The sequence below is a fragment of the Bufo bufo genome, chromosome 3, assembly GCF_905171765.1.
Source record: "Bufo bufo chromosome 3, aBufBuf1.1, whole genome shotgun sequence".
Taxonomy (NCBI): Eukaryota; Metazoa; Chordata; class Amphibia; order Anura; family Bufonidae; genus Bufo; species Bufo bufo.
The window spans coordinates 182023770-182048204 of record NC_053391.1 but is presented as its reverse complement, the minus strand read 5'-3'; the positions used below and the strand labels follow the sequence as shown (position 1 = coordinate 182048204).

Here is a 24435-nt window from a genome sequence, read left to right as displayed (position 1 = left end):
AATTCTGCAACACAATCCCCAGTATGTGAAGGCGCCCTTAAACATGCCAGGGGCCCGGTTTGCTGGGTTCTCTGTGCAACTACTGTTTTTTTTTTGTCAGGTTTTCAATGCTTTCCTCAGTTAACGTGTAGTTATTAACAGCGAGATGTGGTAAGCGTCTGCTAACCCTAGAAAATATTGAATTTCTAATCGCCCACATCAGTGTGCTTACTTGAATATGAACACATTGATACGCCAGCTAGCCATCTGTGCACAAATCAGGACCTTTCCTACGTTGTGCGGTGGTTGTCTTCCGCTCTGCCTTAACGACTTACAAGAGATGGGTTATTGTAGAAGATGAGGCCAGCAGTGAAGACCTCCTCGATGGTTTGCTTGGTCGTCTGTGTTCCTTTTCTACACCCTCTAGATCTCCTAGATGTTATTCATTTTGGGTGCTTCAGTGTGACCCGCATTTCACAAGTGTAATATAAGTGTTTGGGTGGGATTGCCGATAGTTGCTGGGTTGTTGCTTTCATTATCTATTCTCTGTTCAGCGCCTTCACACTTCTTTAGATGTATCTTCTCAAGTATTAGAAGTTTAATATGTTTTTTCCAGCAGCACCTATGTGGAGTGGACGTTTATGAAGGTTACTTGGCAATTTCTTGATGGGCCTATACACACACTATTATATACAGTGCATATAAAAAGTCTACACACCCCTGTTAAAATGTCAGGTTTCTGTGATGTAAAAAAATTAGACAAAGATAAATAATTTTTAACGCTTAGTGTTTCATGCTTGTCGGAGCCACATTTTTGAGGATCGTTGGGGGCTGCAAAAGAGACAAAGGAAAGTGCGAGATGAACGCAGGGAGTATCCATATTTTGTGGCCTAATCAGATAAGTGGCGTGGATTGGCAGGTCCTGGGGGCCGGGTTTTAAGTTTTTTGAGGGTGGACACATTGTGGCAGGGGGTGTTTCTGGGCTCCTTCCTGCAAGAGTGACGCCCCTCTGGGCACCTTACTGGCTCATTTGCATACCAAATAAACTGGATTTTCAGAGGATAGAAACCTCTATTGCTGGAACAAAGGCACATCTAGAAATAAGGTACTAAGTGCTATTAGGCCATGGCTTTACTTCAATAGCAATTATCCTGGTGACAGATTTCCTTTAAACCTCTCCTACAGCAGTGAAGAAAAATGGCTGGGTTATGGAAACCTGAAGTAAAACTGTGTATGTGGAGGACCTGAGAGCTTCTATTGGCTTATAAGGGTCATGTGACCAAGCTTCTATTGGCTAATGCGTTTTTTGGGAATATCTCAGGAACGGTACGTCCTAGAGAGCTGAGACCTGGTCTAAAACCTTCCCGGACACCTGATGTACCTGTGTGCCACATTTCATGATTGTAAATGCGACGGTGCGGATTCCTTTAGCGGACATACATACATACATACATACATACATACATACATACGCACACATACACTTGGCTTTATATATTACATTGTGTATGCATTATATGGGAAGATCAGACAGTATTTCTTTTCTCTTTACAGTCACTACATGCGACAGATTCTAGAAGCCCTGCGCTACTGTCATGACAATAATATCATTCACAGAGATGTAAAGGTAAGAGAATTAATATTTGCTATATTTGTTCTGTAACCAAAAAGGTATATTTTCTTTTGGACTTTCAATTTAGACTCCAAGGGCTGGAGCTGCAGTTATGACTGATTAATCCGTTTCAGCTGCTTGATTGTAAAGGCTGGACATCTCGGACCTGTGCCACTGCCCTGCTTCCGGAGCAGCCTCTGCACTTGTGCTGCTTCTTGTTGCAGGCGCAAGATAGTAAGGACCTGCCGAGATATCTGGCCCTGTCTGTTAAGTAGGGTGGGGGAAGCATCCTCATCTCTGCATGATGAGACGAATCACTTCTTTCGAATCAATTTACCCATCTCTAGAATTGATCTGCTTGGAAATTCTTCTTAGAGGGCTGGACAAGGGAGAGCCCACAGTGAATAACTGTCGTTTTGCTAAGATAAAAAGCTAAAAATTGTCACAGCTGTAGTGTAAGTTACTGGAAGGAAATGAGTATCGGCTGTAAGCAACCCGAAGTTTTGTCTGCAGCTCTAACCTAGAAATGATTGTTCAGAGCTCCAATTGTCACTGCCGTATCACAGGTTGGTGACCTGTGCATGGGCAAAAATTGGCCTTCACATGAAGGTCATCTGTCGACATACCAGCTTGTATGAATTACAAATGGACTAGAAATATGACTGTTGAGGTAATAACTCCCATTAGAGGATCCTCCTCTAGAGCCAAGATCGGAGCCTATTATAGGCCCCAAATGTACAGCGGGAGACAGGGTGGATTTAATTTAAATCACGATTTAAATTACTAGTCAGTAAGGCTTGATTTAAATCATAGTTTTCTACATAAAGACTAATTCTTGCTGGTATACCTTATAATATGCAAGTAGATGAAGATTTTTAGAATAACAACTGTTCATATTAGATTGATTAGGTTGATTCTGCATTCATAGGTTTGTAGAAGTTAGGATTAAGGTCTTTTTTTCAACTCTGTTCATGTTATAACATTTTTGCTGTGAAGAAGAGGCATGTGATCTCTGCTGAGTCAAATTCAGTTTTGAGAACTGCAAAAGTAAGGCTACTTTCACACTGGCGTTTTGGCTTTCCGTTTGTGAGATCCGTTCAGGGCTCTCACAAGCGGTCCAAAACGGATCAGTTTTGCCATAATGCATTCTGAATGGAAAAGGATCCGCTCAGAATGCCTGTTTGCCTCCGTTCCGTCTCCATTCCGCTTTGGAGGCGGACACCAAAACGATGCTTGCAGCGTTTTGCTGTCCGTCTGACGAAACTGAGCCAAACAGATCCGTCCCCATTGACTTACATTGTGTGCCAGGACGGATCAGTTTGGCTCAGTTTTCTATGACACAATCTGGCACAATAGAAAACGGATCCGTCCTTTATTGACTTTCAATGGTGTTCAAGACGGATCCGTCTTGACTATGTTAAAGATAATACAAACGGATCCGTTCTGAACGGATGCAGACATTTGTATTATCTGTACGGATCCGTCTGTACAGATCCATGACGGATCTGCACAAAACGAGAGTGTGAAAGTAACCTAAACCAAGCATCTGTGATAATATCTTGTAGGCAGAGAAACTGCCCAATAATCTTACAAAAACCTCTGGAAGAGCATGACATTGTGAATGGATTAATGGAATTTATTTACAAAAAAAATTAAACATATATACAGCCTTATTCTACATAATTAAAAAATGTATCTAATTATTTCAGGATGGAATAACCTTTGGATGGTAATATATTTTCCTCAAAAAGCATTTAATATAAAAAAATAATCTGATTTTAAATAAAAAAAAAATCTTTTTTTTTTTAATCATTGATTTTTATCCTCCCTGGCAGGAGATAACCCCCATTGGTAGCTAGCTTGGAAGTCAGTCACTTACCTCTGTTTCTTATGGATTGATTTGCAATCTTGGTTTATATTGGTATGTCCTGCATGTGCAGTGATGGCCCCTGAATAAACCATGCACATGATCTGTGCATGGTCCCAAGAAACCTCTGAGGCTTGCTGGCTTTTCTGAATGGTTTGGTTTGACATTCAGATGAATTTAAAGTTTCTTTATTTAAGTTTTGTTCCCATTTCGGATATTGTCTAAAACGTATGGTTATTGAAACTGTAAAACTTGTGGCAAAGCCCCTTTTAACATATACTTAATTTGTAACATCCCTGTACAATTCAACCTTTTGATGGTAGTCGGCGAGTATATTTGTCTTTCGTTCTTTTTTAAAAAGTGAAACCAGTTCCAGGATACTGTGTGTTTTTTTTTTTTGTTTGTTTGTTTTTTACTTACTGTATAAAGTGTATATTACAAATTATATACACAAACAGGTGGTTCTCAAAATCCAGCTAAAAGTAACTTTACAAAGTCATCACACAACTATATACATAGACAGATTTGCAGTATTCATTATATTCTAGAGCTCAAGGGATGCAAACACTTGGACCCAGCGTCCTCCCATCATCAACTCAGATTGAAAGAGAGCGCACCAGCACAGTATGTGGTGTTTTTTCCAGCAGGGCTGTGGAGTCGGTAGATAAATGGCCCGACTCCTCAGTTTTTGGTACTTCCGACTCCGAGTCCTCTGTATTTAATATGCAAATGTATTTTATACATTCCTTGAAGAAAAGAAAGGCAACATACATGTCATTACCACAGAACTACTGGCCAGGAAGCTGCTGCCTTCTCCTTTGTGTGCTGATCTTCTGCTGAAAATAGGGCAGTGGGGGGATCCAGGACGGGGCAGGAGAAGGGGCATTTATTGTAAAACATGATTTCCCTAGTAGAATCCCATAGTCATGTTTACAGTTTAAGCTAACAATCCGAGTTTACAAGTTTTTATAGCCTTAGCTGAATGACAGCAGTTTTTCATATGGTTTACAGCTTCAGTCTTGAACTATTGACTATCCATTCCCTTCACTTATACAAGTGTCTAGTCCTGCAAAAAACCTATTTACTTAATCAGTGATCAGTGAGAGGCTAGGTTAACCTAGCGGAACACAACACAATGGAAAGTGTAAGTATTGCCGCTCCTTAACTGTGCGTTGCGTGCCATATAGTGAAGCATATGAAAAGCATGCTTCTTCATGGTCACTTAACGTGTTCGTTTTGCAGTAACATGACAGACTGCATCCATTGGCCTTTATTCTTACAGTAGAGAAGTACCGTATTTTTCGCAAAAATGGGGGAAAAATAGCAGTGCGTCTTAGCGGGGCGAATGTTGCGACCGTCCGGTGAATAGGCTGAGAGGGAGGAGGGGCTGGGGGCCGGCATCTGTTTCTGTAATGGCAGCGGGGCCCGGTGCAGTCACTGTATTCTTCTACACCGGGCCCCGCTCACTGTAGTATATGGTAATCATATCTAACTTGTGGATATTGTTAAAGTATTCCAATCATCTTAAATCTAGTGCTGTACTACTAACTTCTTGGCAGTCAGGAGGCCGGGTGGGCGCTCGTAGCGTAGCTCACTACGTCACGCGCCTGTTCCACCCACTTTATGAATAAAGCAGGCCCCGCTGCCATTACAGAAACAGATGCCGGCCCCCATTCACTACACAGACACTGTTATGGGGGGGATCTGTGGATGACACATAAGATAAGATCCTATGTATGTGTCATCCACAGATGCCCCCACAATGATCACCCGTAACAGTGCCCCCTGTAACAGTGCCACCCACAGGTGCCCCCTGTAACAGTGCCACCCACAGGTGCCCCCCGTAACAGTGCCACCCACAGGTCCCCCCCGTAACAGTGCCACCCACAGGTGCCCCCCGTAACAGTGCCACCCACAGGTGCCCCCCGTAACAGTGCCACCCACGGACCGCCCCCCGTAACAGTGCCACCCACGGACCGCCCCCCGTAACAGTGCCACCCACGGACCGCCCCCCGTAACAGTGCCACCCACGGACCGCCCCCCGTAACAGTGCCCCCCGTAACAGTGCCCCCCGTAACAGTGCCCCCCACGGACCGCCCCCCGTAACAGTGCCCCCCACGGACCGCCATTAGTTCAAAATATTTTTTTCTTATTTCCCTCCTCAAAAACCTAGGTGCGTCTTATAGGGCGAAAAATACAGTAATTATACCTTTTTGTGAATTGGGACATTTAAACTTTTTTTTTTTTATTCCAATTTAAATCTAGTAGGAGTCGGTTCATTCAAAATGCGTTCAGTGTTACTATGGCACCCAGGACGCTATTAAAGTCCTGGCTGCCATAGTAGTAGTGGGGAGCGGGGGAGTTGTATACTTAGTCCGTGCGGCTCCCGGGGCGCTCCAGAATGACGTCAGAGCGCCCCATGCGCATGGATGACGTGAACCATGCGACACGTCATCCATGAGCGTGGGGCGCCCTGACGTCACTCTGGAGCGCCCGGGGAGTCGCACGGACGGTAAGTATACTGCTCCCCACTACACTTTACTATGGCTGCCAGGACTTTAGCGTCTTGGCAGCCATGGTAACCATTCAGAAAAAGCTAAACGTCGGATCCGGCAATGCGCCGAAACGACGTTTAGCTTAAGGCCGGATCCGGATTAATGCCTTTCAATGGGCATTAATTCCGGATCCGGCCTTGCGGCAAGTGTTCAGGATTTTTGGCCGGAGCAAAAAGCGCAGCATGCTGCGGTATTTTCTCCGGCCAAAAAACGTTCTGGTCCGGAACTGAAGACATCCTGATGCATCCTGAACGGATTTCTCTCCATTCAGAATGCATTAGGATAAAACTGATCAGGATTCTTCCGGCATAGAGCCCCGACGACGGAACTCTATGCCGGAAGAAAAGAACGCAAGTGTGAAAGAGCCCTTATACTGAAAAATACAAAAGTTAAATAGTGCTATATTGTATATGGAAAGGTAAAAAGAAATACTTTTGAAGGAATGAATTTTGGTGAACAGTTCAGACATGCAGCAGAGACGTTCGTGGAACCTGTATGGGTCTTTTAGAATTGGGTCATACAGGCTTTGGTATGTATGGAGATATTCTACAATGGTGCTTCTAAGGGGATCACCTCTGTACGTCCGGAGTCCCATGGAGCACTTGTTTCATTCTGAGACCTGATGAACAACCTTCATATGAAATCCCAGGCCCGCTGATATACAGCAGAGGATTCATGCACCTTAGGCCTCATGCACACGACCGTTCCGTTTTTTGCAGTCCGCAAATTGCGGATCCGCAAAACATGGGAGCCGTCCGTGTGCCTTCCGCAATTTGTGCAATAGAACAGGCGGCCTACTGTAGAAATGCCTATTCTTGTCTGCAAAACGGACAAGATTAGGACATGTTATATTTTTTTTGCGGGGCCACGTAACGGAGCAACGGATGCGGACAGCACACGGAGTGCAGTCCGCATCTTTTGCGGCCCCATTGAAGTGAATTGGTCAGCACCCGAGCCACAAAAACTGCGGCTAGGATGTGGACCAGAACAACGGTCGTGTGCATGAGGCCTTAATGGAAGCCCTATTATATCCATAGTATGTCAGTGTGCATGAGCCACAAGGCTAGGACTGTAGCTGTCCCTGCAAAAGGTCTGTGTTTAGTCCTGGCCGTAGCCGTTTCTGTCCACCTGAGTGCTCAGAATTCTTACAAAACTTTTCTTAAGAAGGTTTTAATTATTTTCTTTCTCAAAAAGGAAGTGTGGGCTTTCGGTTTAGTACAAAGTGGTCACTCTCCGCATTTTCTAAAAACATCACCCCACCAGTGTGATAACGTGTTACTTTCAGACTAGATGAACATATTTACAGCCCCAAGGCATCAGATGATTTTTGTGTTCAGTCGTTCACTAGTGTCCTAGTTCTCGGTTAGGCTCCATGTAATAATTGAATTTATGAGGTCTTTACCTATTTCCAGCTGTCATGTTCCCTCCCCAAATGTCCTTCTATTCAAGAAGCAGAAGATTATTGTAGTCAGTTTTCGGAGCCTCTGATCTCCTGCCCATGGCAAGTGTTTAATTTTTCATGTGTTCATATTCATAAGGACTTATAATGTCTGTGCTGTTGCCTCGGTTGGCTGCTTTTGGGCTCTGGTGTCCTTTATGATTGCAGAGGGCTTATTAGCAAGTTACTGATGCTGCACAAAGCGCAATCGGACACTTTTGCCCCGAGAATGTTCCAAATTGTTGCAGTCTTTTTTTTTTTTTTTGTAGGCCTCGTTCTCGAGTCATGAGCAGCCATCTTCAATTGTCACTGTGCTCTATATAATCCTCCCAGATGACGTCGGTGTTTGCACAGTGGATTGATGGTTTGCCTCGCCGGACTGACCTCTTTCTGTTGAACGTTTTCTCCAAAAAAGGAGAAAGTTCTTCTTAAAGGTTTCGTCTAAGCAAAAGTAGACAATGGGGTCTGTACAGCTTCTGAACTCGGCAAGACACAGGCAGCAGTTTTTAATTTCTATCAGTGCGCTTAGCCGCTGACATCCCTGCGAGTGGTCGAATCCCACCAGGAGAAACTTGGAGAGGTGATAAGGCGTGAAGCAGAGCAGCAGCAAAGCCACAATGATGATGAGGTGGTGCTTTACCTTCCTGTAAACGAGATGCTTTTCTCCAATGCAGCTGTCGACTTGGAGCTGTTGTATGTGCTTTATAAAAAAGTAGTAAAACAGCAGGACCACTAGGAAGAATGTAAAAAAGCAGGCCGACTCTACGACGGAGGTTATCTTGTACAGTTGCTCATCAATCTCTGCTTCTTTATCGAAACAAGCTTTATCTGGCGCACGTTCCAGGTTTACCAGAAAACAAACCATATTTACGCTTGCAAAACTAAACCAGACACCAGCACACAGGTAAAAGGCAAATTTGGGGTTCCTGAAGGCTTTAAGAATTTGTCCAAAAATAATTTTTTCATATATGGTTTCTGGTTTAACCTGCCCGCGCTCTTTATGCCTTGTTAGTGTAGCGTAACGACTGACCGCAATCCAGCAGAAAATGGTGATGCTCACACACATACTGCAGTGTGTGAGTATGCTCACTCCTTCATAGACGATGGAGCATAGCGCGGAGTCGTATGGCCAGGACCAGGCTTGGCTGTAGTACATTACTTGAAAGGGCTGGCCAGCTGATAAAACAATGTTAGAGGCTGCAAGGGTAATGAGGTAGATGTGTGTCGATGTCTTTCGACTGAGTCTTTTGAATATCACGAGAGAGATGATGTTTCCAGTTAAGCTTGGTAAGAACATCAGTGCGTAAACCACAGGAAGACCAGTGGAAGTGATCGCAGTGAAGTGGAGACAGTCTGTCTTATTACTCATGACTTCTGTACGCGCCCTACAAACACAAAGAAGACAGTGGTTGTAAAAACTGCAAAATGTGACCGCCCTGTACGCAGGACCATGTGTTCAGTGCATGCGGTTATAATGGAAGCCACAAAACCGAAAAACAGGCCTCATCAACTTGTACGTTCCGCATGGGTTCAGTCAAGAGTTTACGCATTTTGACAGCAAGAATAACACCAAATGTGTTTTGGAGGTCACTCATTGGGTGTGTTCCCATGTGATGTGAATGCTGCGGAGTTATGCATGTCAACTCCACACTGCTGGATTGTTTCCGAAAAGTAGAGGGGATTTAAAAAAAAAAATCTCATCTACACACTGGAGAATATCTGCTTCAGCATCCGCACATAACCTGACAAGCAGTGCGGATTTCCAATTTGCTGCGGGTTTTACCCTTTACAATGCTGAGGGTGAAATGTGTTGCAGATCCACTGCGATTCCATGGTGACATCAACCGCAAAATCTGCTCGATTTGGTGCAGATTTCAGCCAGATGCACTGAGGATTTACATGCCCTATAGGGCAGGGGTACATGCCCTATAGGGCAGGGGTGGTCAACCTGCGGCTCTCCAGCTGTTGGAAAACTACAACTCCCACCATGCCCTGTTGATAGCTGTAGGCAGTCTGGGCATGCTGGGAGCTGTAGTTTTGCAACAGCTGGAGAGCCGTAGGTTGGCCATTCATGCTATAGGGTATGTAATATAAAGGAATATAAAGCTTATACATGATGTGAGTAATAGTTGTACAACCTTCTGATTGATATGATGAATGCTTTAATTTCTTTCCATTGCAGTGATCGCTGCTTGCTGTCAGACATATAAAAAAATATAGATATAGCTGTGGTGTATTGACTTACCGACAGTGATGCTTCACTTGACAGGAACTGAAGAAGAAGAAGAAGAAGAAGCTGCTGTGTGTATTTGCTATACTACTCCTGTAAACCACTCCTAGAATGACTTAAAGGGAACGTGTCATCAGAAAATGACCTGCTGGTTAAATCACTTTTTTATGTTACATATTTTTTTTTTTTTAATAAGTTAAAAAGCATCCTCATGCTTTGCGAAGTCGCAGCACAGTGAGCGGCTGAGGACCAGGAAGCGGTGAGTACAGAGCCTGCAGGCGCTGCATTAGCCTCTTCCCGGTCCTCCTATACTAATGAGTGCTTGCCATTAGGATCCTCCTATCACAATGGGTGATTGTCAAAGTGCATTTATTCTTTTCTTGTACAATGACCTCTGCACAGGTCACAGATCATGCCTAGAAAGCTCTCCCATAGAAGTCAATGAGGTCCCCTCCTGACCATTGTGTCTGTGGCCCATGGGGCTGCCATAAAGCGATTTTCTTCTTAATGTTTTCTAAATGCTGTTAAGAACATCTCAGGCAAGAAGGCCGCCCCCATAATCATGTTTAGGAAGTAGAATAAAAAAAATAAAAATAAAATCTAATCAGAAAATAAAAAGATAAAAAAAAAAAAGGTTTAAACTGGTAGATAACATTTTTGGTGACACTTTTCCTTTAAAGGGGTTCTGCACTTTGTTTTAACTGATTATCTATCCTCTGGATAGATCATCAGCTTCTGATCGGCGGGGGTTTGACACCCGGGACCCGCACGATCTCACTGTTTACAGCTGGCCCAGTGACATCACGACTAGTATAAACTAGCGTGGGCGGGGCTAAGCTCTGTTCACTTGAATGGAGCTTAGCCCCGCCCATGCTAGTTGATACTAGTCGTGACGTCACTGTGTCAGCGGTAAACGGTGAGAAGGCCGCGGCGCTGCTGGAGCGCCGCAGCCTTCTCAAACAGCTGATCGTGGGGGTCCCGGGTGTCAGACCCCCGCCGATCAGAAGCTGATGATCTATCATTGTGCTCATTTTGCAACCATTTTTGTCAGTTCCGTCAGAGATCTGTTATTTTAAATGGGAGAAAGTCCCACGCAGGACTTTTTCTTCCGTCTAAAATAATGCATCTCGGACGGAACTGACAAAAACTGATACATAATGGAGGATCCATTTTTTTTTTCCCCCTCTGTTCTTCTGATGGATCAAACAAAACAGTGATGCGAGTACCAAAAGCCATTAGTTAGGACTTGACCAGAGAGCCTATAGCTGAAGTGAAGGTCTGCGAACATCTGGCGTCGTTACAACCAGTTATTTTTGCTGAATGTTAGCTATTGGTAAAAATAAGTGTCATCAGGAAGTAACACTTTTAGGGCTCAGGCTGTAGTTTTGGTTTGCATTTGATACACATTTTTTGCAGACCAGATGCGGGCCTATTAATTTCAACAGGGCCGCAAAAGATGTGGACAGCACACCCCCTGTGCTGTCCGCATTCGTAAGTCTGTTCCATGGCCCCACAATTTTTTTTTTTTTAACATATTCTATTCTTGTCAATTTTTGTGCTCAAGGATAGGACTTTTGTGAAGGAGTGTAAAAAATATAAAAGCAGCAAGCTCTTGGCCGGTATCCGTGTTTTGCGCATCCGTGCTTTGTGGGGCACAGAAACTGATACGGCAGTGTGCAGGAGCCCTTAATCCAAGTGATATTTTATTTTTATTTTTCCATGTTACTCTTTGGAGGTAAGTTCTCTTTTTAGGCGAGGACTGCGACTAGACTTTGCTGGAAAAATGAATCTCTGTGGAATTGTTCTCCATAGAAATGCATTGAGCAGCTTGCAAATCTTTTCAAAATCACTGCAGTCAAGTGAGATCGCTTTGAAATCCCAGCATGGGCAGAGGTTTTGAGACCTTTACAAGCTACTCAATGCATGTATGTGATTGATCTCTCTAGTGAAGTCTAGTAATAGCACTAACCTAAAAGGTATGGAGGAAAAAGGAAGCTTCTAGAGGAAAAGTTTTTTCATAACCATTTTTCTCTAGCAATATAATGGTTCCAGCATAGTCTAGTTGTAGTCCTACCCAAAAAGTGTTTTATCAAACCTCCAGCAATGTGGGCACTGGAATAAGCATGATAGAGGTCTAGTCTACCTGGATAAATTAGACGCAATACAAAGGGAACTTGTACAGTGTTCTTTGTCATTTTCTGAGAAATGCTGCCAAGAAAAAGCCAAATACTTTCCTTGATGCCTTAAAATGAATTAACTTCGTTTCCTGCTACACATTTCTAGTGGTGAATCTCACAAAATTTTATTCTGTAAAATACGCTATTTGATAAACTGTTAATTAAGGCGCTTTCACACACTCGTTTACATTTTCCGTTATTGAGATCCTTCTGTCAATGGGGACAAGACGGACTGAGCAGAACACAATGCTCCCAAATGCATTTCGTTCCATTTGGTTGTGTTCCCCTACTGGAGAGCAAACGGCAGCAAGCTGAGGTTTTCGTTCCGTCATGGGATGCGGAGCAAAACTGATCCGGCATGGCCCACAATGTAAGTCAATGGGGACAGATCAATTTTCTCAGACACTATAGAAAACGGATCCGTCCCCCATTGACTTTCATGGAGTTCATGACGGATCCATCCTTGCTATGTTAAAGATAATACAACCGGATCCGTTCATAACAGATGCAGATGGTTGTATTATCAGTAACGGAAAAGTTTTTGCTGATCCCTGCCTGAGTTTGAAAGTAGCCAAAGGTGCTTTCAGATGAGCATGTCCAGTGCGGAAAACGCTGATTGTGGGAGCATGATTTCCAGTTATGGACACTGCTCCTTTCATACATAATGCAGTCAGTATAATTCAGTAGATGCAAGGTCAGAGACACACAGCATTATTAATCATTATAATGTCTTGTGGTCCTGTGAAAGGACCATAACGGGAAATCGTACTCCCACATAGACCGTGTTTACCACACTGGACATGCTCATCTGAAAGTGCCTTAAGTGTCACCACACACAGTGCCACATGCAAATTACCAAATTAGCAGTAATCCATAAGCATATCGCAGGGCTGGGCCCCCGCCATGCACAGGTATTTTTACGGTATGGCTACTTGCGCTGGAAAAAAATGGAACTACTACACTGCAACATGTCGCACGACCTTACTTTTAACGATAGTCTATGGTGTCACACTGCGGCATGCGGAGACGCGACAGTCACACAAAATTCCAACTTGGATGTATTTTTTGCGACTGTCGCGTCGCAGTACGAGACTATAGACTATCATTACAATAAATGTTGTGCAACACTGGTCACTGTTTAACCCTAGCCTAATTCTTTCTTTCCTTTTTATGATCGACACCTGATTTAGACCTGAAAATCTGCATCAAAAACTCTGCATGTGTGGCCATTGCCTGATATGCCCTTCTTTCTCAGCCAAATATGAAGGGGTCTAACAGGAGACTGATTAGGTTAATAAGGGCGCTCACAGAAGCGCTGGTGCCTTCTCAAGCAGCTGATTAGTGGGGGTCCCGGGTGTTGGACAACCACCAATCAGATACTGATGATCTATCCAGAGGATAGGTTATCAGTAGTAAAATATTGGAAGACCCTTTTAAAGTGAACCTAAAACACTGAAATGCATTTTATTCCACATGTAGCACGCTATGAAGGAGCTTAGTAAATTGATATATAGTGGTTTGAGAGAAGAATCGGTATTGCTCTTCTTTCTATACCTGGTCCAGAAGATTGACATTTACCTATCTATGTACAATCTGAAGGCTATCACTGTATATGACACTAAGTAAGATCCCCCACTGGCTATAGAAGGAGCAAAATTGTAGATTGTAATATACATATTACCTCTTAGATTTACCGTGCCATGGATATGTCATACATTTTTTATACGTGTGGGTACCTCTGGGATACGATCCGGTTTCAATAATGGGGTGCTATCATGCACCAGTCAGCAACGGAGAGGAGGCCTTGCATGCTGTCAGCTATCCATTTCCACACCTATCGGGACCCTCACCTGACATCACATCCTATAGATATGTACCATAAATGTTCTGATCAGAGGGCATGTTTTGGGTCGTTTTCCTTCCCCTGTGCTTTTTTATTTATTTTTATTTTTTTTTAAATTTAAAATGTCTCTCTCCATGATTGCTTAGTGTTTGGGTTCTTTGTGGTGGGAAGTGTGAGCTCTGCTGTGTGCGCTGCGCACGTCTCCCCTCTCATGCTGAGGACTGTACACATGGGGAATGTATTACAAAGTTCAAGTACTGTTCCTGCTGAGTGTAGAGATCCCTGCTCTTTTCTCGCGTTCATCTACTGTAAATTTTATAACTAAAAATTAACTCCTGGAGCATGTACAATTTTCTTTAAGTTATAGAAATTCTGAGTAAGACTAGGATATAAATTTTTTTATTTTAGTTTTTTCAAGAGAAAACAAAATTCACACATCATTTTCCATTGTTTTTCAGAGCTTTATTTTTTGTGAAAAACTGCAGTCTTAGGCCTCATGCACACGACCGTTGTTTTGGTCTGCATCCGAGCCGCAGTATTTGCGGCTTGGATGCAGACCTATTCACTTCAATGGGGCCACAAATTATGCCGACAGCACTGTGTGCTTTCCGCATCCGTTGCTCCGTTCCGTGGTCCGCAAAAAAAATAAATAACCTGTCCTATTCTTGTCTGTTTTGCGGACAAGAATAGGCAGTTATATTAATGGCTGTCCGCGTCGTTCCGCAAATTGCGGAACGGACGCCATCCGTGTTTTGCGGATCCGCAAACGCACAACGGTCGTGTGCATGAGGCCTAACAGTCTATGGAAGTTCTGTTGAAAAGTGTACATACATAGCATTGTGTTTTTTGTTTTGTTTTTTGCATTTTTGGCTGTTGTTTTTCCTATAAAGTGTTTCTAACGCACTTCTTCAAATGGCAGAAAGGAATGCATGTTTCAATAAAACAAACCACTGGAAAGACTTGTAAAAATACTATCAAGTAAACATCTGCCTTGTATGTTTTTATTTAAAATTTTTATTTTTTTGCTTAAAAATAAAAACTAGTGTGTGGAGGCCCACATCTGTTTTAAAAGGGTTGTTCGGGTTCAGAGCTGAACCTTGACATACCCACATTTTCCCCCAGGCAGCCCCTGTGCAGAGCCTGATACGTCACCGAATCTCCATAAAAAGCCTTTGCCCTGCACGATTCAGCACAGGGCAGAGGAGAGCATCGGAGCATGAAATGCTCATATTAGAGCGGCTGCCTGGGTGAAATGTGAGTATGTCCAGGTTCAGCTCTGAACTGGGACATATCCTTTAACGCTATAGATCTTTGCAACTGCTATGGTTTAGTAGTTTACACCGTTTTACAGCTTTTTATTTACATGTCTGGTCTTGGGTTTTTATCTCCATACCTCTAATCCATCTTAGGCTGATTATAATGGGGTCCGTTATGTTTCCGCTCAGAAGATGATTTTTAAGCGGAGACAAAAGTCCTAAACGGAGCCCTTAGGACCCCATAGATTATAATGGGGTCCGTTAGGTTTCCGCTCAGAAGATGATTTTTAAGCGGAGACAAAAGTCCTGCATGCAGGACTTTTGTCTCCGCTTAAAAATCATCTTCTGAGCGGAAACCTAACGGACCCCATTATAATCTATGGGGTCCTAAGGGCTCCGTTTAGGACTTTTGTCTCCGCTTAAAAATCATCTTCTGAGCGGAAACATAACGGACCCCATTATAATCTATGGGGTCCTAAGGGCTCCGTTTAAGACTTTTGTCTCCGCTTAAAAATCATCTTCTGAGCGGAAACATAACAGATCCTATTATAATCTATGGGGTCCTAAGGGCTCCGTTTGACTCAGTTTGGCGTCAGTTATGTGCCTTTTCCATCCTTTCCGTTCTCCTGCTCCTAGACGGAGCAGGAGAACGGAAAGCCAGAACGGTGATGTGAACGAAGCCTTAGGCTTCCATTTCATTTTTGTTCTTATGTCCCAGAAAAACAGAATGCCCCATGCAGATGTGTGCAAAGCCTTAAGGTAAAGGGGTTCTCCAGGAATGATTTAAAATGGCTCACGACAACCTGTCGTAGAATGTGAGCAGCACTGATTACCTCTACTTGCAGAGCTGCCTAGGGGAGAATCAGGACCCATTCATTTCTATGGGGCTGTTCACATGAGCGGTGATTTTCACGCATCACTTGTGCGTTGCGTGAAAATCGCAGCAAGCTCTGTTTTGTGCGTTTTTCACGCAACGCAGGCCCCATAGAAGTGAATGGGGCTGCGTGAAAATCGCAAGCATCCGCGAGCAAGTGCGGATGCAGTGCGATTTTCACGCACGGTTGCTAGGAGACGATCGGGATGGAGACCCGATCATTATTATTTTCCCTTATAACATGGTTATAAGGGAAAATAATAGCATTCTGAATACAGCGCTGGAGGGGTTAAAAAAAAATATATATATTTAACTCGCCTTAATCCACTTGATCGCGCAGCCCGGCTTCTCTTCTGTCTTCTTTGCTGTGTGCAGGAAAAGGACCTGTGGTGACGTCACTCCGGTCATCACATGATCCATCACCATGGTAAAAGATCATGTGACGGACCATGTGATGACTGGAGTGACGTCACCACAGGTCCCTTTCCTGCACACAGCAGTCAGAAGAGAAGCCGGGCTGCGCGATCAAGTGGATTAAGGTGAGTTAAATTTTTTATTTTTTATTTTTATTTTTTTTAACCCCTCCAGCCCTATTGTACTATGCATTCTGTATTCAGAATGTATTATTTTCCCTTATAACATGGTTATAAGGGAAAATAATAGCAATCTACAGAACACTGATCCCAAGCCCGAACTTCTGTGAAGTTCGGGTTTGGGTACCCAACATGCCGATTTTTCTCACGTGCGTGCAAAACGCATTACAATGTTTTGCACTCGCGCGGAAAAATTGTGCATGTTCCCGCAACGCACCCGCACCTTTTCCCGCAACGCCCGTGTGAAAGAGGCCTAAGTCTCCTCACTCCGACCAAGGCACTCTCCATAAGGAGACATAGTACCCCCAAAAAACATTGGAAACCTAAATCAGTTTAGTTTCAGTGCTACTCTATGAAAGGGAGGCACGGACCACTGTCCAGAAACTGCTGCCACTGCTAGGAACGATTAAACGTTTAGATGTTGATGTTCACAATGCCGGCCTAACCCAGAAAAATAGGTTTTATGAACTCACATGCCATATAATAGCTGGCAAGTGTCCACTGGGTGTTCCTTGTCCGCTGAAGTGTCCTGCGCTTTTGTCAGTAAACTCTTCCAAGCCTCAGCTCTCGAGTGACTGCTCGGCCCTTCTCTTTGGAAAGCATGTCCTATGACACAGAGGAAAGCTGGGACCGTCACTTTTGGATGGTTTACTGGTGAAAGAGCAGCAGAACTCCGGATTAGTAGCACCCTGCTGACATTTGGCAGCTAATTACCATACAGTTCATGAGTGAATGAAAGCTACAAGATGGGTGTGTCTAAACTAGTTTCATTGTCACCTTTGTGGTGGGGTCAATAGCGGTGACAGACTTCATTTGAAGGTGGCATCAAAGGTGTCTAGCAGCCCCCAACCTCCTTGATGGTTAGCATGTGTAGAAGGGCTACTTTAGTGTGTTAACTAATAAATTAGATAATTTTTTTTCCTCCCTGCAGCTGAAAAAGACCTGTCACCTCTCCTGACATGTTAACTTGCATTCCTCATCTAATATAAATTTGGGAGCATCTATTTATGAGACCATGATCTTCCAATCCTTCATTATTCCTTCTAGAATTTATGAATGAATTGTTAGCAGTTCACAAAGGTCCATCTGGGTGTCCCTCCACAGTCTGCCACTAGGCAATCAGTGCTGCCAGTGCTAGGCCTTATTAACACGTCCGTGATGACATCTGTGACGAGACGGTCAGTGGTTCATCCGTGAAGAATCCGTGTTTTGTCAGTGTGTCCATTTTTTTTTTACATTCTACGTATCATCCATATTCCATGTACACTGCTAGGTTGAAAATTCCATTTCCAGGGCATCTCCTACCAATGGTCCGTGAAAAACCACTGACAGAACACTAATACCATAACTGTTGTGCCAGTGGTTTTTACGGACCCATAGAGTTCAGTGGGCATTTGGTCCACATTATGGACCAAAGTAGAGCATGCCTCCATGGTTTTTAAACTGTCCCATGGTCAGTGGATAATCGCTGTGAATGAAAACTTTGCTGTCCATGGTGAGCATGGAATTCTGTGGTTCACGGACGTGTGAATAAGAAGTCACTGTGCAACTGATAACACCCTTATGGACCTTCACTGCAAACCGCTAGTAATTCATTCATAACCTCTTGATGATATAATAAAGGAATACAACAGAGTCCTAAAGATAGATGCTCCAGAAAGGTTATTGCATGGGGGATGCAGGTAGTAAGAGGGGGGACAGCTCCTCTTTACTGCTAGTGCTATTCTACAAGTCTTCACTTACAATAATTCTGATCCTTCTATTATTTAGTGGCGTAGGAGTCTGGGAATACACATTGTTCATACTGTCAGGTAGAGTGTGTCCTGGGTGAAGATCTGATGTGTTGCTTTCACTTCTGCTGCTATCTCGGCTGGTTCTGCAGATGAGTCGGGTCATTGTCCTCCGGACACTGTTGGACAGTAGAAAGTACATAATGGGGTCCAGACAGCTGTTCAGGGCAGACAACATCAGAGTGATTTCGTTTGTCTTGTGAACTTTATCCACCCAGTAACAGGAGAGCGTGTTCAGTTGGGTCGCGATGTACATAATTCTGAACGCGTGATAAGGCACAAAGCAGACGGTGAAGATTAAGAGCACAACGAAGGACTTGTACGCTGTAGTATTGTACTTCCCAGCATTTGGTATGTAGGCACGCTCCCTGGAGATCCTTTGAAGGGTTTTTCCTATTTTTACGTAGGATAATATCATGAACACAAAAACGATCCAGAAGATGAGGACCACAAAGTAATTAAACGCTGCTTGCCAGATTTGGTCTTTCCGATGCGTATAGTGGAAACACATATTGGGAGCTGATTGTTCTCTTATAGATTGCGTAGCGATGAGGAACATCCCCGACAAAACTGCAGCCACCCATAGGCAGCAGCAGATCTGGATGCTGCATTTCCTTTTCGACACACCGCGCCGCCGCTGAGATTTTTTCACTTTAATGTAACGGTCCATACTGATGAGGCCCAAGAGCACAATGCTGATGTACATGTTCATGTAAAATAGGTTGCCAATGACCTTGCAGAAAACGATGCCCATTTTCCACTCTTCTGAGAGGTGGTACATTATCCGAAAAGGAAGGCAGACAATCAGGAGAAGGTCCGCAATGGCGGCGTTTAGGAGATACACTTGCACAGAGTTTCTCTTACTATGTATGCATAAAAACACATACAGTGCCAAACCGTTGCCCATCAGTCCAATAATAAAAATAACAGAGTAGAAAAATGCAAAGAAGTATTTAAGCGTTGCTTCATCCATAGTGCAGATGGGGGAACTGCCCCCCGTGGCGTTTTCAGTGTGTGCGGTAACATTGTCCATTGTGTCTCTTAAAGGTATAGTCCATGTGCTGTAAGAATTTCTAGTGATATCCATTTCGTGCTCCTGTAGAGGCAAGAAAAATGTTACTTTTTTGTTTGTTTTGTTCAGAACATTTTATAATAAAGTACAATAAAAAGTAAAAGGGCTTGTCCCCGCTTCCATTGTGAGATGGGAATAAGTCCTGTCCTAGGTGGTTGGGCTTACAGAACTAGGCAAGTGGGCCAGCACTCCCATTGTAGTGAATGGGAGCAACACGAACAGAGTAGCAAAACATTACGCATCGCCCAGAATTACGGGAGAGGCCTAGCTTCTCTGTTTCTGTGGCTCTAATTCACTGTAATGGAAACTGGAGCGCTGGCCTGCCCGGCTATTTCCATAAGCCCTGCCACCAAGGTCAAGTGTTTAGCCCCATCTCGCCATGGAAACTGCAAGATGGACTAACCACTACAGATGGGGAAAATGTGGTTTTAGCAAATTATAGTGAAAGCTACGAAACTTTCCATATTGTTTGATCACAGTCTTTGATTCTAGGTCTCTTGCAGTTGTTTCAGAAGGAACCTTCATGGTTTCCTGTAAATGACTTCTCACTGTACATATCGGAGTTCAGTCTTGTGGCAAACTCTGTGTCTCCATCACATGGAAATCAAACATGGACATGTCAACTGAATAACAGCAAGCAGAGATCTTGAAGGCGCAAGGACTTGATGCACCAAGTAAATTGTAAAATTCTTTCTGGATAATGGCTTGCACTATTTGTGCGATGCAGTGAGTGCATAAAGTCGGCCATCTAACTTTGCAGCTGTTGTACAGCATTGAAGTGCCTCTAAAACCTGTTGTCGAATGCAAGTTGTGGTATTCAGAGGGGTTATGGTCATTTTGGGTCACAAAGAGGCTCCACAATTAGTGATCACTATTGTGTGAATCTACAAGTGCATACACAACGCTCAGAACTGATGAACTGAAAATCTGTATCATGTATTAGTATGTGTTACCACTTAAAAACTCAAGGGAGTGTACTAGGTATATTTCTGTATATCCAGCTTGGTCCAGAGTAAAGATGTTGAAGTTCTATCCTTTTACTGTTTATATAGGCACATTGCTGTGGTTCACCTGATTAAAACGCTGTTTTTCTTTTGTTGATCCGAGGCTTTTTTCCCAAATTATACTTTAAAAAAAAAAAAATTATAAATCGCATCAGAAACTGAATTCAGACCGCCTAAACCAATGCAAGCCTCCTCCGATGAGTCTCTTGATAGAAGACCTCTTCTCAATCCTTCAAGACTCTGCCTGAAACAATGTTGTGATGCTGGTGCCATCTTCAGGACATTGTCTGCATCAGCACCTGGGAGTGCAGAGGGCAGCAGGAACCCAGGAGGGGGCAGTATAATTTTATAAAGTAGTAACTGGGAGAGAGAACCTCTCTTTTAGGAGTCCGGGATAGTATGACAAGTATTCTGGTAACAATGTATCCCCTGTCCATTGGATAGCGTATAAATGTTAGATCAATGCAAGTGACTGCTGGGACCCCCACCCATTTCAAGAAGGGGAGGGGGACCTGTGTCAAGCAGGTGTACCACCGCTCCATTCAAAGTCTGTAGGACTGCTGAACGTAGTGGAGTACAGCGCTCAGCTATTTCTGTCAGTCCCATACTGGTGGAGGGGAGGAGCTGTGCACATTCTCAACCGCCACTCCATTCACATTGGGGAAACGGGACCCCTATTCTCGTGGGTGGATAGGGGGAGAGCTTGCTTTAGGAATACCCCTTTAACTCCGCTTTTGTCAGCATTGGCTGCTTATAACAGTGCCAGGAGAAGAGCACAGAACAATGGCAGTCTTCATACGATACCCCCAAACTAGAAGGCATGCACATTTTTAGTGGTGTTAAAAAAAAAAAATTTTCATTGAAAAAAAATGCATAATGTCGTCAAAAAATATATATATTTTTGCGAATGCAAACTTTTCCTATTCAGGACATTCTCTTGCCTTTAACACAAAATCTAAATGGTTCCCCAAAATTTCTGCAGTGACGAATAAATGCATATACTGTATATTTACATAACTTCCCCATGAAAAAGTCTTCAGTTTCTTACTATACTTAGGAATATTTTATAATGGCTATTACCTTAGCACATCCCCCATCACCCTACAGTGCAGTCTCCAGACGTTATTGGACCATTCTTGGTTTACTAACCTTTTTTGGTGCTTGAAGAGCCAGAATCCTGCAGCAATGTATTTTCTTCCGATGGACTAGTGTCTTCTCAGATCATATTGTGGCACCTGCTTCCTTGCTGTCTTAAAAAATGCTGCGCAAGTCGAATCTCTGTCTGAGGAAATGTCTGTACTGTTACGTAATGGCAAAAGGAATACGTATGCATATTAATTTATACAGCTTACATTGAAGTGCCCCTCCCACCATAAATGAAGATTTGCCGAATCTTTTCCCACAACGGTCTGCTCAGCTCCACCTGCTCTATATCATGCTGGTGTCAGCTTCTCTTTAACCCTGAGCGATTTTTCCATTTTTGTGTTTTCGTTTTTCACTCCCTGCCTCCTAGAAGCTATAACTTTTTTTTTTTTTTTATTTATTTTTTCGTTCACATGGCCGTATAAGGGCTTGTGTTTTGTGAGGCAAGTTGTACTTTCTAATGGCACCATTTAATTTTACATACAATGTAATGGGAAGCTGGAAATAATTCCAAATGGAGTGGAATTGAAAAAACACAATTCCACCATATTTTTATGGCTTTCATTTTTATAGCTCCTTTATGCAGTGGGTCAGTGCAAATACAGCGATACCACATGTATTGTTTTTCTTGTGTTTGTAATACTGGAGAAAAAAAAAGTTTCAAAAATGTATTTTTTCTTTATCAGCATATTCTGATACAACATTTTTATAGTTATGTCTACGAAGCTGTGGGCTCATTTTTGTGGAGCAATCTGTACTTTTTTATTGATATTGGAATGTGTATGATTTTATATTTTATTATTTTTTGGGGGTCGGTGAAGTGATGAAAAAGGGAATTGACCTTTTTTTTTTTTTTTCTGGGCTCCCACAGTATGCAATAAATATATTTATATTTTAATAGTACGGGTGTTTTAGGCTGCTTTCACACTGGCGTTTCTGGGTCCGCTTGTGAGATCCGTTTCAGGGCTCTCACAAGCGGCCCAAAACGGATTAGTTTAGCCCCAATGCATTCTGAATGGATAAGGATCCGTTCAGAATGCATAAATTTGGCTGCAATTGGCCTCTGTTGTGTTTTTTAGGCTGTCACTAAAACGTAGCTTGCAGCGGTTTGGTGACAGTCTCACTATGCGCAGCCAAACGAATCCGTCTAGACTTACAATGTAAGTCAATGGGGACAGATCAGTTTTTCACTGACACAATATGGTGCAATTGAAAACGCAACAGTCCCCCATTGACTTTCAATGTAAGTAATGACTGATCCATTTTGACTTAAGACCCTTTCACGCGAGTGAGTTTTCTGCGCGGGTGCAATGCGTGACGTGAACGCATTGCACCCGCACTGAATCCGGACCCATTCATTTCTATGGGGCTGTGCACACGAGCAGTGATTTTCACGCATCACTTGTGCGTTGCGTTAAAATCGCAGCATGTTCTATATTCTGCGTTTTTCACGCAACACAGGCCCCATAGAAGTGAATGGGGCTGCGTGAAAATCGCAAGCATCCGCAAGAAAGTGCGGATGCGGTGCGATTTTCACGCACGGTTGCTAGGAGACGATCGGGACCCGATCATTATTATTTTCCCTTATAACATGGTCTTAATACAGAATGCTTAGTACAATAGGGCTGGAGGGGTTAAAAAAAAAAAATATAATAATAATATAACTTCCCTTAATCCACTTCATCGCGCAGCCCGGCTTCTCTTCTGTCGTCTTCTTTGCTGTGCACAGGAATAGGACCTTTGATGACATCACTGCGCTCATAACGTGGTCCATCACCATGGTAAAAGATCGTGTGATGGACCATGTGATGAGCGCAGTGACGTCATCAAAGGTCCTATTCCTCAAAGAAGAAGACAGAAGAGATGCTGGCTGCGCGAGCAAGTGGATTAAGGTGAGTTAAATAATTTTTTATTTTCTTTAACCCCTCCAGCCCTATTGTAACCATGTTTTAAGGGGAAATAATACAATCTACACAACCTTGAACCCAAACCTGAACTTCTGTTTAGAAGTTCGGGTCTAGGTACCACATTCAGTTTTTTATCACACGCGTGCAAAACACATTACACCCGCGCGATAAAAACTGAACAACGGAACGCAACCAGTCAAAACTGACTGCTATTGCTTACCTACTCGCGCGGGTTTGCCGCAACGCATCCGGAGACGCTCATCTGCAAGGGGCCTTAGACTTTTTTTTATTTTTTATGAATAATGCAAACGGATCCGTTTATTGACGGATACAAGCCTTTGCATTATTGGTGCGGATCCGTCTGTGCAGATAGACTGATCCACACAAAACACGAGTGTGAAAGTAGCCTTTGGATGCAGAGATGCAAATGATCCTATTTTTTTGTTTATTTTTAATATGCAAAAGGGGGGGGGGGGTATTTTATTTTTTTAGCTTTTAACATCCCCTTAGGAGACTTGAATGTGTGATCTTCAGATCGCTTCTCCCATACACTGCAAAGAATTAGCATTCCAGTGTATGGAAGATTCAGTATTTTCCTATGGAGACCTGCCACCTGAAGGCCTCCATCGAAACTACAGCTGTAATAGCCTGGGTTCCTTTTAGAGCAGTGGTTCTCAACCTTTCTAAAGCCGTGACCCCTTAATACAGTTCCTCATGTTGTGGTGACCCCCAACCATTACATTTTTTTCCTTGCTACGTCATAACTAATTTTGCTACTGTTATGAATTGTAATGTAAATATCTGATATGCAGGATGTATTTTTATTGCTACAAATTGAACATAATTAAAGCAGAGTAATTAATCACAGACATCCACAGATCCCCCCCTAAACAGTGCCATCCACAGATCCCCCTCCCCTAAACAGTGCCATCCACAGATCCCCCTCCCCTAAACAGTGCCATCCACAGATCTCCCCCCTAAACAGTGCCATCCACAGATCCCTCCTCCCCTAAACAGTGCCATCCACAGATCCCCCCACCCCTAAACAGTGCCATCCACAGATCTCCCCCTAAACAGTGCCATCCACAGATCTCC

The 24435-nt window shown here is 43.4% G+C and overlaps 3 protein-coding genes across 4 annotated transcripts in view; 1 reads left to right on the top strand and 2 right to left on the bottom strand.

Annotated features, from left to right (window-relative positions):
• Nucleotides 1-24435, top strand: part of CASK (calcium/calmodulin dependent serine protein kinase) — a 286458-nt gene that overhangs the window by 91632 nt on the left and 170391 nt on the right. The window contains 1 exon segment of the mRNA XM_040423804.1: nt 1534-1606. Within this exon segment, the coding sequence (XP_040279738.1) occupies nt 1534-1606 (73 nt within the window).
• On the bottom strand, nt 6966-9771 carry GPR82 (G protein-coupled receptor 82). Its single transcript, XM_040423807.1, has 2 exons — nt 9697-9771; nt 6966-8836 (listed from the first exon to the last, which is right to left on the bottom strand). Exon 2 carries the CDS (start codon nt 8818-8820, stop codon nt 7768-7770), a length of 1053 nt encoding a protein of 350 aa, XP_040279741.1. The 5' UTR covers nt 8821-8836; nt 9697-9771; the 3' UTR covers nt 6966-7767.
• GPR34 (G protein-coupled receptor 34) lies at nt 16679-21663 on the bottom strand. 2 transcript variants are annotated; one of them, XM_040423806.1, is made up of 2 exons: nt 21371-21663; nt 16679-19310 (listed from the first exon to the last, which is right to left on the bottom strand). In XM_040423806.1, exon 2 carries the CDS (start codon nt 19299-19301, stop codon nt 18150-18152), a length of 1152 nt encoding a protein of 383 aa, XP_040279740.1. In that variant the 5' UTR covers nt 19302-19310; nt 21371-21663; the 3' UTR covers nt 16679-18149. The 2 variants fall into 2 exon arrangements, with proteins under 2 accessions (XP_040279740.1, XP_040279739.1); XM_040423805.1 differs by having other exon boundaries at nt 21440-21661.